General features: G+C 40.2%; 2 protein-coding genes across 6 annotated transcripts in view; both read left to right on the top strand.

Annotated features, from left to right (window-relative positions):
- The window catches only part of MYO5A (myosin VA), a 96,209-nt gene extending 91,421 nt beyond the window's left edge, over positions 1-4,788 (top strand). For all 5 annotated transcript variants that reach the window (XM_086849867.1, XM_086849865.1, XM_086849869.1 and 2 more), the window contains 2 exons: positions 537-617; positions 1,474-4,788. In XM_086849867.1, the coding sequence (XP_086705993.1) occupies positions 537-617; positions 1,474-1,626 (234 nt within the window). In that variant the 3' untranslated portion in view covers positions 1,627-4,788. The remainder of the gene's footprint in view (positions 1-536; positions 618-1,473) is intronic.
- An 866-nt stretch (positions 4,789-5,654) lies between these two features.
- The window catches only part of MYO5C (myosin VC), a 33,263-nt gene continuing 23,844 nt past the window's right edge, over positions 5,655-15,073 (top strand). Inside the window, exons 1-11 of the mRNA XM_086849811.1 lie at positions 5,655-5,798; positions 8,548-8,658; positions 9,492-9,657; positions 9,925-10,069; positions 10,476-10,632; positions 11,162-11,305; positions 12,216-12,297; positions 12,875-12,982; positions 13,514-13,620; positions 14,259-14,524; positions 14,944-15,025. Coding sequence (XP_086705937.1) covers positions 5,772-5,798; positions 8,548-8,658; positions 9,492-9,657; positions 9,925-10,069; positions 10,476-10,632; positions 11,162-11,305; positions 12,216-12,297; positions 12,875-12,982; positions 13,514-13,620; positions 14,259-14,524; positions 14,944-15,025 — 1,395 coding nt within the window. The 5' untranslated portion in view covers positions 5,655-5,771. The remainder of the gene's footprint in view (positions 5,799-8,547; positions 8,659-9,491; positions 9,658-9,924; positions 10,070-10,475; positions 10,633-11,161; positions 11,306-12,215; positions 12,298-12,874; positions 12,983-13,513; positions 13,621-14,258; positions 14,525-14,943; positions 15,026-15,073) is intronic.

The following is a 15,073-nucleotide window of genomic DNA, read 5'->3' as shown; positions in this document are numbered from 1 at the left end:
TTTTTTAATAAAGTTTTTAGTAAAAAAACAAAGAGATTTTTTTAATAGATTTTACAAGTTTCACCTATATTATTATTTGAAGTATTTGTTATCTAATTCTTTCTCTTGGTGGTTTTAACCCTGTTTCTAGAGAAATAGCTCACTCTCTTGAATAACAGAAAAGTTGTGAGACTATAGGAGGTCATGACTGCAGGGTCAAAATTAGAGTGAGAAATGCATCATGTTTTTGGGTAGGAAAATAATCAGTTACTTTTCATGTGATTTTTCCATTATTTGGTATTTTCATCACATACGTAGAAATTTAGGGTTTCTACCTCCAAAGAGCACATGTTCTGAAGGAGGCAGTCATTTAATTGATAGCATTGAGCAGGGTGATGGAATTCTGCATTAATCAATAAAGCAAAAAAAATAGCACATACTTTTAAATAATTTTCTTTTTCCAGTAGCTACTTTTAAAATTATTTTATTAGTAATCATGGATGCATCTGTTGGTTGATCAATAACATGAACCTGAAAGTGATTGTTCTTTTTCACAGATTGTAAAAGTTCTGAATTTGTATACTCCAGTTAATGAGTTTGAAGAGAGAGTCTTGGTGTCATTTATACGTACAATACAGGTATGTCTGTCTCCTCATCAAAAACCATTTGACTCTTCCTAAGAAAACCTATGATAAGCCAAAATTGCTTGCACTCTGAAATGCATTCATGAAAATGAATTTAACTATGCTTTTTAGCTATCATAGTTTAACAGCATTGAAAAGGTGATGTCAGCCTTAAAATTTAAGCAATCACAAGTTCCTGCCTCCAGACTTACATGAAAGTGTTAGCTTCCCTGTCAGTAGGAATGAGGTTTTCAGGTGACAGGTTTTTGTATTTATTCATCTTTGTGTATGTGTGCTCACTTGTATGACAGCTTTTCAAGCACTGAGATTTAGATATGCAGATTTACTCAGACCTGTGTCTGCATGTCAAGTTCTGTGCTTTGGAAAATGAGGCCTATATCCATACCAAAGTTCTTAATTTACCTCTTCTATTTTTATATATATTGATGAAAACGAAGATTTGAAAACTCCAAAGATAAACAGCCAGTAGAGCAAAATTAAAGAAACAAACATGAGCTTTCTGGTCTAGTAGAAATTGAATTATAGTATAGCAAGGTAAGGGGGATTGGGAAGGTAGAACTGAGATAAAGCTGTAATTCCACTTACTGAAAAGATGCTTACCAGATACTGGGCAAAGTCTTCCTTTTGCAGGGAATCTGAGTATTCCCAGGTTGCATTGTAACAGGGTGATGTGCAGAACTGAAGCTGATCAAAGTAACTGCAGTTTAGTGGCACAGTTGGTGTAAATGTGTCGGCTCAGGTTAGCACACAGTGTTTGCACACACGTCTGTAAGCACAGACCATCTTTGGGAGGTGATTGCTGTCTGTCAGCTGGCTGAGCACTGGTGTCACCACTTTCTTGTCTTTGCAGGTGCGTCTGCGAGACAGGAAGGACTCTCCTCAGTTGCTCATGGATGCTAAACACATCTTCCCTGTTACTTTTCCGTTTAATCCATCCTCTCTGGCTTTAGAAACCATTCAGATCCCAGCCAGCTTGGGCCTGGGTTTCATATCACGTGTCTGATCGCAAGGATGTGCCGTCAGTGTTAGATGGAGAACCGGTTGCCTGATCTCTGTACCTGTTCAAACATAGTGAGCCACTAAACCCACCTTTTCTGAACAAAAGCCTGTCTAAGCCCAGATGTGTAGTTGAGGTAGCTGGAAACTGCCCAGCAGCACCACAGGCTGAATGCTCCTAGGAAGATGTGCATTTGTGCTCGGTCATTGCATTTATGAGGACATCACTGATTCATACGTTTCCAGAGTATGGAAATTGGGCTTGGACAAAAATTGTGTCTTCAGCTGTCTAGAGACATTTTTAGATCTTTAGTAACATATTTAAATAGTGTAAATTAAAATCCATATGTAATCTTCTCATGGGTGGGGACCAACAGGGACAGTCACAGTCCTGGACATGGAAGACTTGAAAGTAAGGCATTTTGTAGTAGAATACACAGTCACATGGGAGCCTGTTACATTTAATTTGTAAAAACTGGAATGGAAAAACACAAACTGGCAATATATAAAGTTATTTCTTAAACCACTTCCTCATTTATGTCAGTTTGAAATAAACTGTAGTGGTAAGTCTTATAGCTCACTATATGCTCTTAGGTGTTCATTTGTTAGAACTGTGGTTTACCAAGCAAACTAAATCGCTGCTGCATATTCTGTTGTTTTAAATGTGTGACAGTATCATACTAAGCACTAAAAATAAGATACTTCATTTTTTGTTGTCAACCTTATTTACAGTCTGTTGCAGTCTGTTATTTTAACTGGATTTTTGCACATTGTATCAAGTAACACCTGTAGAGGAAAACGGTAACTAAGCACAAGTAGCACACTGGAAATTATATGTTTAGTTATTTTTAAAAGTAGTTAGTTTAAAATACAGAATCTTGAAGCAAACGATCAGAAGTCAGTAATGATTTTAAGTATTTATTAAGGTTATAGAGCCTGTCTAATGTTCTTTGTAGACCCCAGAGATGACGATGTGTATTTTGAGTATAATGTCTTGGGCTTTTGCCACTTAAAAAAAACAACAAACCAGAGAAAAGTCTTCTTTCACACTGGAATATGTGAGGGAAAACTTTAATAGAAAAATTCTGCAGTAGCCCAAGGCTCTCATTCTTAGAAAGGTTGACTAACAAGAAAGTTAAGTAGGTTTTGTCTATGATGCTGTCACTTGACTATGATTCATGCTGATTTAATGGTTGGAAATCAGAGTGCATAATGAGAAACTGAGTTATTTTGAATGTTGCACATTTTACTGGAAAGATTTTTCTGTCTCCCACATTTTGGGTCTGCTATATAAAATTCACATTTCACAGTGCGGGGCATAAGCACGGAAGCCTCGCGTAAGGTTCCAGTTCTGTGGTGTATGGCTCAAATATACATGTAAAAATAAAGCCACACACATTGCTCAGTTGCATTGTGCAATATTTTTAATGTATTATAATAATCTGCATCTTAGTGTTAACGTTAATTTATTTTACAATATTGGTAAATAACCTAGAGGTACACTATTAGACTGCTCGGTGCTCCTCTGTTTGCCTGCAGATTCACAGAGAAAAGATTTGCTGTTAAGCAGACTGAAACATTTCCGTTTTGTTTTACTTGAGAGGCAGACGTGCTCTTTGTATGGTTGCTAAAGTTGGAAATAAAGACAACATAAACTTTGTCAGTATCATTTTAAGATGTTCCTTTCATCTTGTATTCAAATGGCCCATATTACATTTGATGGATCATGTCAGTACTCCCAGAAACTCAGTACTGCATTGTAAAAAGGTTCTGAATGATCTTTGCTGAACGATTTAGATTGTTTTCCTCTGCATGGTGTACCAAACACTCCTTTTCCAAATGTTACTTGGTTTCTGAGATTCTGGCTGCTGTCAAGTGGCTCCAAATAAGTTGTAAGGTCGTTTTCAGACTGTCAGGGTACTGTACTTGTGAGAATGTCATGGCAAAGCCTTCACATCCAGTAACAGGGTTAGGAAAGAAAACACATGAGAACATGCTGACCTACCAGTTTTTTCCTCCTATTGAAAACCAAACAATTGGCATTACAGTATGTTCATACTGTAGATCAGGAAATGTATCCACTATTTCAGCGTTAGTATTTAAAATGTATGCCTAAATGTATTTTTGTTTAAATTTTGTTTACCTGTAAAAAGCCTTATTGTATCATTTCCTTAAAAAAAAGTAGTGTTTAGTAATTTATAGGTATCATCCTTAAACTCAGTGGTTTGACTGGTATTACTTTTATATCACATTAAAAGTACATGCTGCTTGACATGTTTTAAAGGAAAATATTTTTGAGTTGGAATAGATGTGTTGATGGTAATTCATCTAACATTTTACATGACAGTATTTTACATGCACTTTTCAGAAGTAAAATTTTAGTGTGAGTGTATAATATAACTTTCACCTTAGGACTAAAATCTCTTTAACCATGGAATATAATGCAGAAATATTTAAAAAACTTTTTCCTTTGAATCATTGTTATGCTCTCTTAATGTGGACATATCTTTTATATTTTAATTTATTATCTATTGAGATAAGAGATTTTATCAGATGCTGGAAAAATACTTGTCAGTGACCCCTTAGAAATATATACAGTTATTCTACAGATTTTGCACAATAATTACCTCATTCAGTTTGGTGTATTTTTATTCCAGTGATCATTTTATTCTGATGTTTAGGACACAGTCTTCTACCCAAATTTTGAAAAATTGCTCCTCACACTTCAAACTGGGATGGAACATAAAAGTGCTTAATTCAGTTAAATGAGATTAATCTATCACAGGAAAAAGCAGCATCAGCTTCATTGAAAGTGGATTGATATCCAGCAACATTTGTTCCCAACTTGGAAACACCAGCAATTGCAATTTAAAGGTCTATATGTAATTTGTGATTTAAACTGAAGACATTTCAAATACCATACTAAAATTAGGAGTAAACACCTGGGTTTTTTAAGATGCTGATACTTCATGCGATGAGTAAAAGCCTTTGAACATAGGTTTTCACTTGATGCCACTACCGTACATAGATGAAAAACAAAACATTGTCAGAATTACCTGAGCTCTGATCTGTTGTAGTGTCTGATGTTGTACTTAGTAAATGTATGCATCATAGAAACTGTAGCCTAATAGCTATCACTGGAAAATGTCCAAATAAAAGTACAACTGTACAGTTTGTTTCAGGTTTTTTTGGTCGGTTGGTGGCTCATGAGCTGTGTGCTGGCACAGACCCCAGATGGTCACAGGGTTCCCTCTGCCTCCATGGCAGGCCTGCTGTTGACTGCCAAGGGAGTTGGTTAAAATCCGAGGATGTGTAAATACACACCCAGATAGCAGCGGTGTGCCATAAACGGCTGTGCTTACGGGCAAATACTTTGTTCAGCGAAACCCATTTCTAGTTAGGGTGTTCTGTCATCTAACATTAACTGTTCCTGAAATAAAGTTGGAGTAACTTCACTACACCGTTCCCTTGTGTGCCGTGCAAGCTCCTTGTGTCAGGTGGGGAGGGCTGGTGGCTCTTGGCACGTATCCAGCTGCTAAAAACACGGCATTGGGGTTATTCAAGTCTTCTTCCTCATAAAGGATATTTAACTAGCACCTGTTAGCGCTTTAAACCTACTGAACGCACACAGAGTTGTTAATTTTCATCTTATTCTGAGCTTGTCGTAGAAATTGCTTTACAGTGCTTTGTAAGGAGGTGATTAATGTTTCTGTTGGTTTTCTGTGCTGGGTCAGAACTGCTCCCAGTAGTGTCCGCATTGTCCATCATTCCCGGTCCCTGAAGGTGTATCGGAGGTGGCGGCTGTGCCAGGACGGTGCCAGAGAGCGCTGCCCAGCTCGGCTGGACGGGCAGAGCCGGGCTCCTGCTGCCCGCCGGCCGCGGAACCTGCCCCGCACGGCTCTGCCCGCTCTGCCGGGCGCTGCGGTCACCGGAGCGGGGCAGGGCTGGGGCAGGGCCGGGGAGCGGGGCAGGGCTGTCCGGGGAGCGGGGCAGGGCCGGGGACCGGGGCTGGGCTGTCCGGGGAGCGGGGCAGGGCCGGGGACCGGGGCTGGGCTGTCCGGGGAGCGGGGCAGGGCCGTTCCCCACGCCCCGGGGCGGGGGCCGGGCCGCGGTCACCTGCGGGACCTGCGGCGGCTCTGCGGCTGTGGCCCGATGGCGCTGGCCGAGCTCTACACGCAGGTGAGCGGGGCTGGGGAAGGAGGAAGAGGCCGGGGAAGGGGCGAGGGGAAGCGAACAGGGGCCGTGCTCGCTTCGTGCGCCCGCGGGCCGTGGGCGCAGCGCGGAGCCGGCCGTGAGGGACATCGCGCCGGGAGCACCGTGAGGAGACGCTTCCCTCGGAGAGGAGCGCTGCTCCTGCGAGACTCTCGGCCTCCGGGAGCAGGTCCCGCTGTGCCAGGCAGCGATTTGCCAACGTGAAGGTTTAAGTGCCCTTCCCTGGGCACTCGGGCTCGGAGCGCTTTCTGTTGGGCAAATACTGAATGTGTGGGGCAGAGTTCGGCCCTGAAGCAAAGATTCTTCCTCCTTAATGCGTCTGCTGAAACTTTTGCACAACTTTTCCCACTTCTCCTGTAGTCACCGGAGTGTTGTGACGTATCGTTTGTTTGCTTAGCTTTAAATAGCAGAACGGACAGGGGTATGTCGGTGATGGGCTAAGCCCGTAGCTGCAGCAGCCCTCAGGGAGCCCGGGCCCGCCGCAGGGCTGGCGGCTCCTGCTGCCGCTGGCAGAACGAAGGCGGGTTTCCCGGGAATAATGCTGCCGCTGGCAGAAGGAACGCGGGTTTCCCAGGAATAATGTCAGGCAGGTGAAGGGGGGAAGGAGTGCGGGTGTAACCCGACACGGAAATGAGCAAACTCCCGTCTGTTTACTTGCGAGGCAGGGTTTGGAGACGGCCAACTCTGTAGGCTGGGTGCATTTGCCAATGGAGGCTCCTGCAACTCCAGGGGCCTTTCCTGGAGAATCGATGCTTTTATCACGTTCTTCTCCCTCCCTTTCTCGTCCTTGACCGAGTGCAGTTCATGTTCTTGCATGGGAGCACACTGGGTGCCCCTGAGGCTGTTTGGTGGTGATATTCTAACTCTCAAAGAATAACAGCAAACAAAGAATTCAATTTAACAAGCGCTTTCTGTAAGCCGGGAGGAGATCAGCATAGTGTAAGAACGATACAAATAACAATTTATACTTGGACAAACGTGGAAAACTCAAATGTAAAGCTAATTTAGCCACGTCTTTCATGTGGCTATTAAATAAATACTTGTGGAGCTGGGCTTTTGTCCCCTTGGTAACAAGGGGGTGGAAACATTGCCATTACAGTGGTTTGGGGTTGTTTAGAAAATGTCTTTGTGATTTTGGATATTGTGTGAAAAAATGCCATCATGCTGAAAGCATCAGCAAAGAGGTGTTGTGGAAGCAGCTGAGTTTCCATGGCTGTTCATCCCCTGATGGGCACCAGGCTGGCGTGGGGCTCCCTGGAAAGGTCCATGCCTGTCCTTAGAGATACTGAAAACTCAGCTGGAGAAGTCACTGAGCTGCACAGGCTAGCTCACAGGACGTTCCTTTGTAAGTCCCTCCTACCCTAAATTGTTTGGTGTTGATTCTTGGGAGCCAGACCTGAGGAAGTTGCAGCTGTACAGGGCAGTTTGCAGGGACCTCTGTAGACACCCACCATGGTTCAGTGGCGTTCCTGGGGCAGAGACACTCATGTTCTGAGAAGCTACTGGACCTTCCAAGGCTTCTTCTAAATTAGAGTGGAAAAAGGTCATTTGTGCCAAAACCAACAGTTGCAGCACCAAAATGAAGGGGGGAATACAAGTCCCCAAGGTATCTGTGCATCTGCTCACACTCCATGAAATGATGACTAATGTTAATTTTTCAGGTAAGCAGCTGCAACAGTTCTCACAGGTTTATTTAAACAGCTTCTTTCAACTGACCATGAATATAGCTAGGGTGAGGGAATTAAAGGAAGGGTTCTGGCTATAAAACAAAAAGATGACGGAAGACTATACATTATAGTTTCTTGTGTGAGTAGGGACAGATGATGTGGCTTTGTCAAACTCTGTCAGGATGAGAAGGACACACTCCACATCAGTAAAGTAATTCCCTACTGACGGAGGTTTCCAGCTGTGTTACATCCTTTTATGGCATGTTGTTTCTCATAGCTTCTCAGGCAGAGCATTTAAAGAAGCTGTTTTGGCTTCAGCATTTTAACCTCAGCATAGGAGAACTAAATGGTTCAAACAGCATAACTTACATTCAAGTATTTTCCTCAAATATCTATGCTTCAGTGGATTAGAGATACCTTGCTGGGATGGATCTAAAGTATGCCAGTGGATGCTTGTAAAGAAAGAAACCAGCCAGTAGTCTTTGAAGTTTGTCCTAGAGCAGGGAAAGATGTTTGGAGGTGTCACTTCAGTCCCATTAAAAGAAAGGGAACTGTGCAGAGTATTTCTTGGATGTGCCTATGGCAAAATGCATCCTGAGTTCAGTGTCCTGTACTTGAATTCAGGGAAGTGATTGTCTATATTGATGGTCTGAATTCTGGTAAATGAGATATTTTCTCTGGTACTTGCTTATTTGAACCCTCCTAGAAACAAGGTCTCTCCCTTAAGGGTATTTTAGTCTTTGTTCAGTGTTAGAGGATTTAAAGAGCCTGGCCCTTGCTCACCTTCCTGCACGCTGTGTTGTTCTGCAGACTCTGCTCTGAACAGGAGCAGAATTTGCATGTCTGAAATTAATGAGTCTGCTTTCTTTTTTTATTCTTTCCTGAAAAATAGCAAAACCACAAAAAATATATCCTGCTGTACAGAGCTAATAATAATCCCCAGAAGTCCTCAAACTGGGTTGCACTTGATGTTTGAAAGGTATTTTTAATGCTAGCCTGGAATTATAAAAGTAACTAAGTTAACTATTGCCTTGTTTTTTCTGTTACAGTACAATAGAGTTTGGATCCCTGATAAGGAAGAAGTTTGGCAGTCTGCAGAAATCACCAAAAACTACAAAGCTGGAGACCGCTTTCTCCATGTGCAATTAGAAGATGGAACTGTAAGGAGAAAAACCTGAATTATTGTGGTGTTTGCTGAGATATGTTTATGTAGAAATATATGACTCACCATTATGGGATCTAAATAACATATTTCCCCTTTTCAACATATTGAAATTGGTGCAGTACACATCTGCTGCCCAAAAATATGAGTGCAGTTCCACTGTCTGTTTACATTAGTATGGAGAACAGACCTCAAAGATCGCTTTGGAAACAAGCCCTGAAACTCATCCTAAATTGCAGTAAAAATCTGAAGTGCAGGGCAGGCATAGTTCTCTCTCAGAGCCAGCTGCTGCTTTTTTTGTTGGTTTGTGCAAGATCTATTAATTTTAGTATCCAAGTTCTTTACATATTTAATACTTTGAAAGCATTTCTGTATTTCTGCATTCCTGTTCCATAAAGACAAGTATTGAAGGTATGATTAAATGGATTTGTTGAAAGAAACAGAAGTGAGATTTAAACTTTCTGTGAAGAAAACTGAGGAACTGTAAGGGTAGCTATAGAGCTGACCTGAGTTCTGGCCAGGTCTTTCATTCAATTGCAGCTGTTCTATTATTCTCAACTGTACTTGAAATATGCCTGTCTTTAGAGAGCTAAACATGTTCCATTTTTACAGATTTCAATACAAAATATTGTAAATAAAGAGAATGAGGCTTTCTTTTTCATAAGCAACAAACAGCTCTAGTTCTCCCAAGTTCAGTGGGATGTATGGAATCAATGAAATAGAAAATCAGACAGGGCTGCATCATCTCTGTAACTTCATGTAAAGATAGAAGATTTGTACTAATGCAGACATTATGCATTTTATGACATTTCAAGTAATTTTTGTTGACAGGAGCTGAGTTACCCTGTTGATCTGGCTGCTTTGCCACCACTACGAAATCCTGACATACTTGTTGGTGAAAATGACCTCACTGCACTCAGTTATCTCCACGAACCAGCTGTTCTACACAACCTTAAAATTCGTTTTGTGGAGTCCAAGCTTATCTACACATATAGTGGTAAGCTAAGTGAAATGTAGAGGTCTTAAAAAATATTTTTAAAGAAGTATTAATCTTGATTTTGTTTGCAACATGTGTGTAATGTTTTCCTGAAATGAATTTTAACTCATGTTAACTGGTTTTATATGTGAGTATAGACCTGTTTGCTCATCAGCATCTTCTATGTAGACAATTGCTGCTTTGTATTATTACAAATGTTGATGCCAAAAACAGGCATTCCATATAACTAACCTGTGTTTTACTTTTCTTTTGTACACTTGGCTGTAGGAATAATTCTGGTTGCAATAAACCCCTACAAGCAGCTGCCAATATATGGAGATGCCATTATCCATGCATACAGTGGGCAAAACATGGGGGACATGGATCCACACATATTTGCTGTGGCAGAAGAAGCATACAAGCAAATGGCAAGGTTCAGTATGTTATTTAATGTCCATAAATAACACTTCAAGTCTAGAGGCAGTCAGTGTTAATTGTCACTTAATTTTACTGTATGTGCCACTGGCTATTAGGAATACATTTGAAGATAGAGCTTAATTAGAGGAGAAGGGATTCCTTTACCAGCTGAGGAAATTCTAGAACTCAAAACTATTTTCATTCTTGATGAAGGGTAAAACACTGACTTAGTGAACAGCAGTGACATCAGCCTAGAGGTTACAGCTGAAGAGGAGTAAGAGAAGAATGGATGAAGGATGGAACTGGTATATGAGAGTTGGGCACAGCTGGGATTTCAAACATTGTTTCATATGTGTAATTCCTACACTTATACATGCACTTTAGACATGTCTGACATGAACTGTCTGATTATTTGGTTTTAGAAATAACAAAAATCAGTCTATTATAGTCAGTGGAGAATCAGGAGCTGGAAAGACTGTGTCTGCAAGGTATACTATGAGATACTTTGCCACTGTGAGTAAGTCAAGCGGCAATGCACACGTGGAGGATAAAGTATTGGCATCCAATCCAATAACAGAGGTAAGTTTTGGAGAGTGTCTGTCAAGTCTGTACTCATCAAGGGAAGAATTCTGAGAGCTTCTGGGAAATTTTGTTTGAAATCTTTAGGGATGCTTTATCTGTCTGAGATAGATACCTATATTAGAAAGTTCAGCCTCTGGATGTTGCTGATGGAAAGAGCCTTGGGAACACCCGCTCCTGTTTGATTTACCAGTGGCGCTGTGGAGGTGCTAGCTTGTCTCCAGAGTGCTGTTGGACCACTTAAGTAGATGATGATATAACAATATTGAACAAGTTTGGTTTTATTAATTGGATCCTTCTGGTGGAAGAGCATACTTCGTCTAATTTTCAGTTTATGTAGCATTATACTATTTGACTTGAGGCTTGTCTTCAATTCTGGGCTTCAAAATTTAAGTAACACAGTTCAGTGCTGAGATTGATCCCTGAGCACCTTTGATTTTAGAGATTTGTAGTTGACTCAAGTTTTGACTAAGTTATTCTTATGAGAAACATGAGTAAATCAAATTGTAAAAGTTTATAATTTCTGTAGGCTGTGGGAAATGCAAAAACCACCCGGAATGATAACAGCAGTCGATTTGGAAAATACACTGAAATCAGTTTTGATCGGGGTTACCAAATCATTGGAGCTAATATGAGAACATACCTCCTTGAGAAATCCAGAGTTGTATTTCAGGTGGGTAAAATAAAGTCTAAAATAGTCAGTGTCAGTATAGCTCCTGAAGCACTATACTAGTTCTGTAAAGACAATATTATGTGAAGTTCTGAACAGTGTATCCAAGGAACATTTGATTTATTTTTTAACAGGAGCTAATATTATTTATGATAAGTTACTTTATTCCATGTTCTTCCTTATGTTTAGTGAAGAATGCTTCTCAGGGACAATTCCCTGAGATTAGTGCAAGAAATCTTTGAGAAATCTGTAACTTTTGGTTACAGCAGTAACAGAGGCCAATTGCACCTGGAAAGGAACAGCATATACAGGGCAAAAAGAGTCTCAGTAAAAAAAATGGCTGAAAATTTATAAGGCTGGGGCTTATTTCATGTGACTCACTACAATGTTGTGGTTTAATTGTGGTACTATACTAAAGAAGGTATTTAATTTTATAAAATGGTTTTTACAAAGGTTTCTTTTTTAGTACTATTGTAATTTTTCAGTGTACTCACTGTAAAATAATTCTGTATATCTTCTGCCCTGAAGGATGGTTTGGAAGTGGAGAGTTTTTTGAGTTCCCACAGGGCAGTGTTTCAGCTGACACTCCTACACATTTTTTGTTGCAATATTTCATGGTTCTTATTAGTAGATGGTTGTTCAAGCTGAAGAAATTATTAACATCCTTGGGGAAAGAACTCTGCATATTGGCAGTGGAAATAAAGTATCCTTGACTGTATTCCTTTCAAAGCTCTTGCTAAGATGTGCCACTTTAATAATAAGCAATTCCTTTTCTAACCTATGTTGGAGCAGAATTTAGCCTTCAGTTGTCATTATCACTTTACAATAGTGTGGACTATCAAGTGGTTTTCAGTTTGTTTCTTCACTGTGTTGTTAATTATTTTTATCTGTGATGTTACTCTTTATTTTACAGTCAGAAAATGAAAGGAACTACCATATATTTTATCAGTTGTGTGCATCTGCTATGCAACCTGAATATGCACATCTTAAATTGGGTAGGTCTCAAGAAAATAACCTGCTCTTCGCTTTTGCAGTGCAGCATTTTAAGGCTGGGTTTTCAAGTGCTAGGATGTTTAGTGCACTACAGCATAAATCTCACAGCCTTAAAACAGAACCTGCATTTTTAAGTCACTTAGCTGTTAATCCTTCTGGTTTTGGACTTGGTAGCAAATCCCTGGTAACTCAAATAGTGCATAATCAAGTACCTGAGTGTCTTTGGAAATCTTATTCTCATACTTTCTGTAGTGACAGATGCTGTGTCAGCTTAGGGGCTGGATTCATTTATCTACAGAGAAGCTGTGGGAAGCAGAATCTAGGTATATGTTTACTCAGTCTCCATTCCAGTTTGTTTATTAGATGGACTATTAAGATATCTAGGAATTATAAACGTGAACTTGTGTCAATTTAACTGGGTTGAGCTCATAGATTTCCCTCAGAAAAAAAAGGGCCTCCAGCTCATCACTGAAATGTCATCTGACAGCATCTTTAATTTTTTTTTTGTGTTATGAAAGTTTTAACAAGTGGCTCTCCCCTAATTTCTGCAGAATTACAAGATTTGCTTCTTTTTTACAGGAAGTGCAGAAGAATTTAACTACACATGCATGGGTGGCAGCACTGTAATAGAGGGGGTTGATGACAGAGCCAATATGCTGGAGACACAGAAGACGTTTTCCTTACTGGGTAAATTCTTGGGGATACATTTTCAGTAGAAGTTTGGGGGTTTTTTTTCCTGAAATGGGCAAAGATGGATTGTTTCTGAAATATCCAAAATGTTGTTAGTAATTACCTAAACAGTTTATTTCATAGCTCATCCGTCGTGGTGTTGGTCTGTTTTCAAGTGCTGGGCAGGAGCGATTAGCAATTGGTGTTAATTGTTACTGGTCAGAAGCATTGAGGGCTGGAGTCTTCCTGGCCCATAAACTACCATGCTGTGACAGAAGTGGAATTGGAAGCTTCTTTTCCTCTGTAAAATCTTTTGTAAAAGCTAAATCAGACTTGAGCTGGCACTTGGGGAGGTACGAGGAAGTTTTGCCCGATCCATCATCGGATCAGACAGGCAGAAAATTGGCAGAACCAAGGATTTGCATCGTGCTCTGCAGAGATGCTGTACAATTCTTGGCTGCACAACAAAGCAAGCAACCCAGCATTGTTCTACTTTAATTAATTGTACTGTTTCTGAGTATTTCAAATAATCAAGGAATGTTTTTTTAGGTCTGAAGGGGGATTTTCAGATGGATGTTTTTAAAATGCTGGCAGCAATCCTGCACTTGGGCAATGTGGAAATAGCAGCTGTTGGAGATGAAAGATCATCCATCAGTGTAAGGAAGCAGCTCATTCAGACACCAACATTTTCTATTCTATTTTATGCCAGAAGTGCTTTAGCAATAGTTTCTCTCATATCTGGGGCTCAGAGCAGCATTAAATCTGGTGCACTAAACTTGATTGATTTCTCCATCTCCATCTGTGTGGAATCACAGCAAGTGTTCACACCAATGCTCTTCTGTGCCCGGGTTCAGAAAGTCTTAACAAAAGGCAAAACGTGGCTAAGAGTACCCCGTATCCAATTGATCCACAGCTGCTGGAAAATCCATTTTGGAGCTCTCTGCAGGATGCAGGAAGCAGAGCATAGTCAAAGCTGCTCAGAATGTGTCCCAGCAAGCTATGCAAGTCTAAAAGGCAACACCTAAAAATAGACTAAAGTAACTTTCTCTCAGCATCTTAATCCGAAACATCTCATCCAGTCCAAGCTTTTCTCTCCTGAATCAGGAGTTCTAGCCAGTATTATTTGCTTTAGCTCATCTCGCTCTTTTGCCACATGAAGAGGTAAAAACACAGCCCCCCTCCTATCTAAAAATGAAAATCATAATTTGGTGTCAGCCACGCAAGGATTTCACTGTCTAGACAACAGCTAAAGAATTAAGTGTGCCCTAATAATATTTATTGATCTTCTTTAAAGATGGAAGATAAACATCTCAGCATATTCTGTGAGCTTCTGGAGGTAAACTGTGACAAAATGTGCCGGTGGTTGTGCCACCGAAAGATTGTCACCACCTCGGAGACAGTGGTAAAGCCAATGACAAGGGCCCAGGCTGTCAACGCCAGGGATGCTCTGGCAAAGAAGATCTATTCTCATTTATTTGACTTCATTGTGGAAAGAATTAACCAAGCTCTGCAGTTCTCTGGCAAACAACACACTTTCATTGGTGTTTTGGATATTTATGGGTAAGAATGTCTCTGGAAACGGAGTGGCTTTTCTTTGGAGTAGTTCAAAAAGGAACTTTTTTGTGCTGGTAATGAAATTGGAGGAGTTTGTTTTACTAAAAGGTCATGGTCATGTAAGTTCTTGAGCATCCAGTTTAATGGAAATCCTCTGCTACTATAAATACCATAATTTTTTTGGTGAATGAGGTTTCAATTTAACTTCTGATATGATACTTTTAGATTTAACTGTGTATTTTTTTGCTTTGTTATGTCTGGCAACATTAGCTTCTAGAGAAATTTTGAAATTCCTTAGCATCTTCATTAGTCTTACCATTAGTTAATTACCTTAGAAACATTGGGATTGCTCCAAAGACTTTCACGGATGCTGCCATTTGATTTTGATGTCAAAGGATTTTTTTCTTATTTGAATTGTGTTTCAGATTTGAAACATTTGATGTGAACAGCTTTGAACAATTTTGTATTAATTATGCTAATGAAAAACTACAGCAGCAATTTAACCTGGTATGTTCTTTTTTGTTACAGTTCTTTATCTTATTTTGCTCCAGGGTG

This window comes from Cyanistes caeruleus, chromosome 13 (genome assembly GCF_971803275.1).
Source record: "Cyanistes caeruleus chromosome 13, bCyaCae1.hap1.1, whole genome shotgun sequence".
Lineage (NCBI taxonomy): Eukaryota > Metazoa > Chordata > Aves > Passeriformes > Paridae > Cyanistes > Cyanistes caeruleus.
The sequence above is the reverse complement of the archived record's forward strand: the minus strand, read 5'-3'. Positions and strand labels throughout refer to the sequence as shown.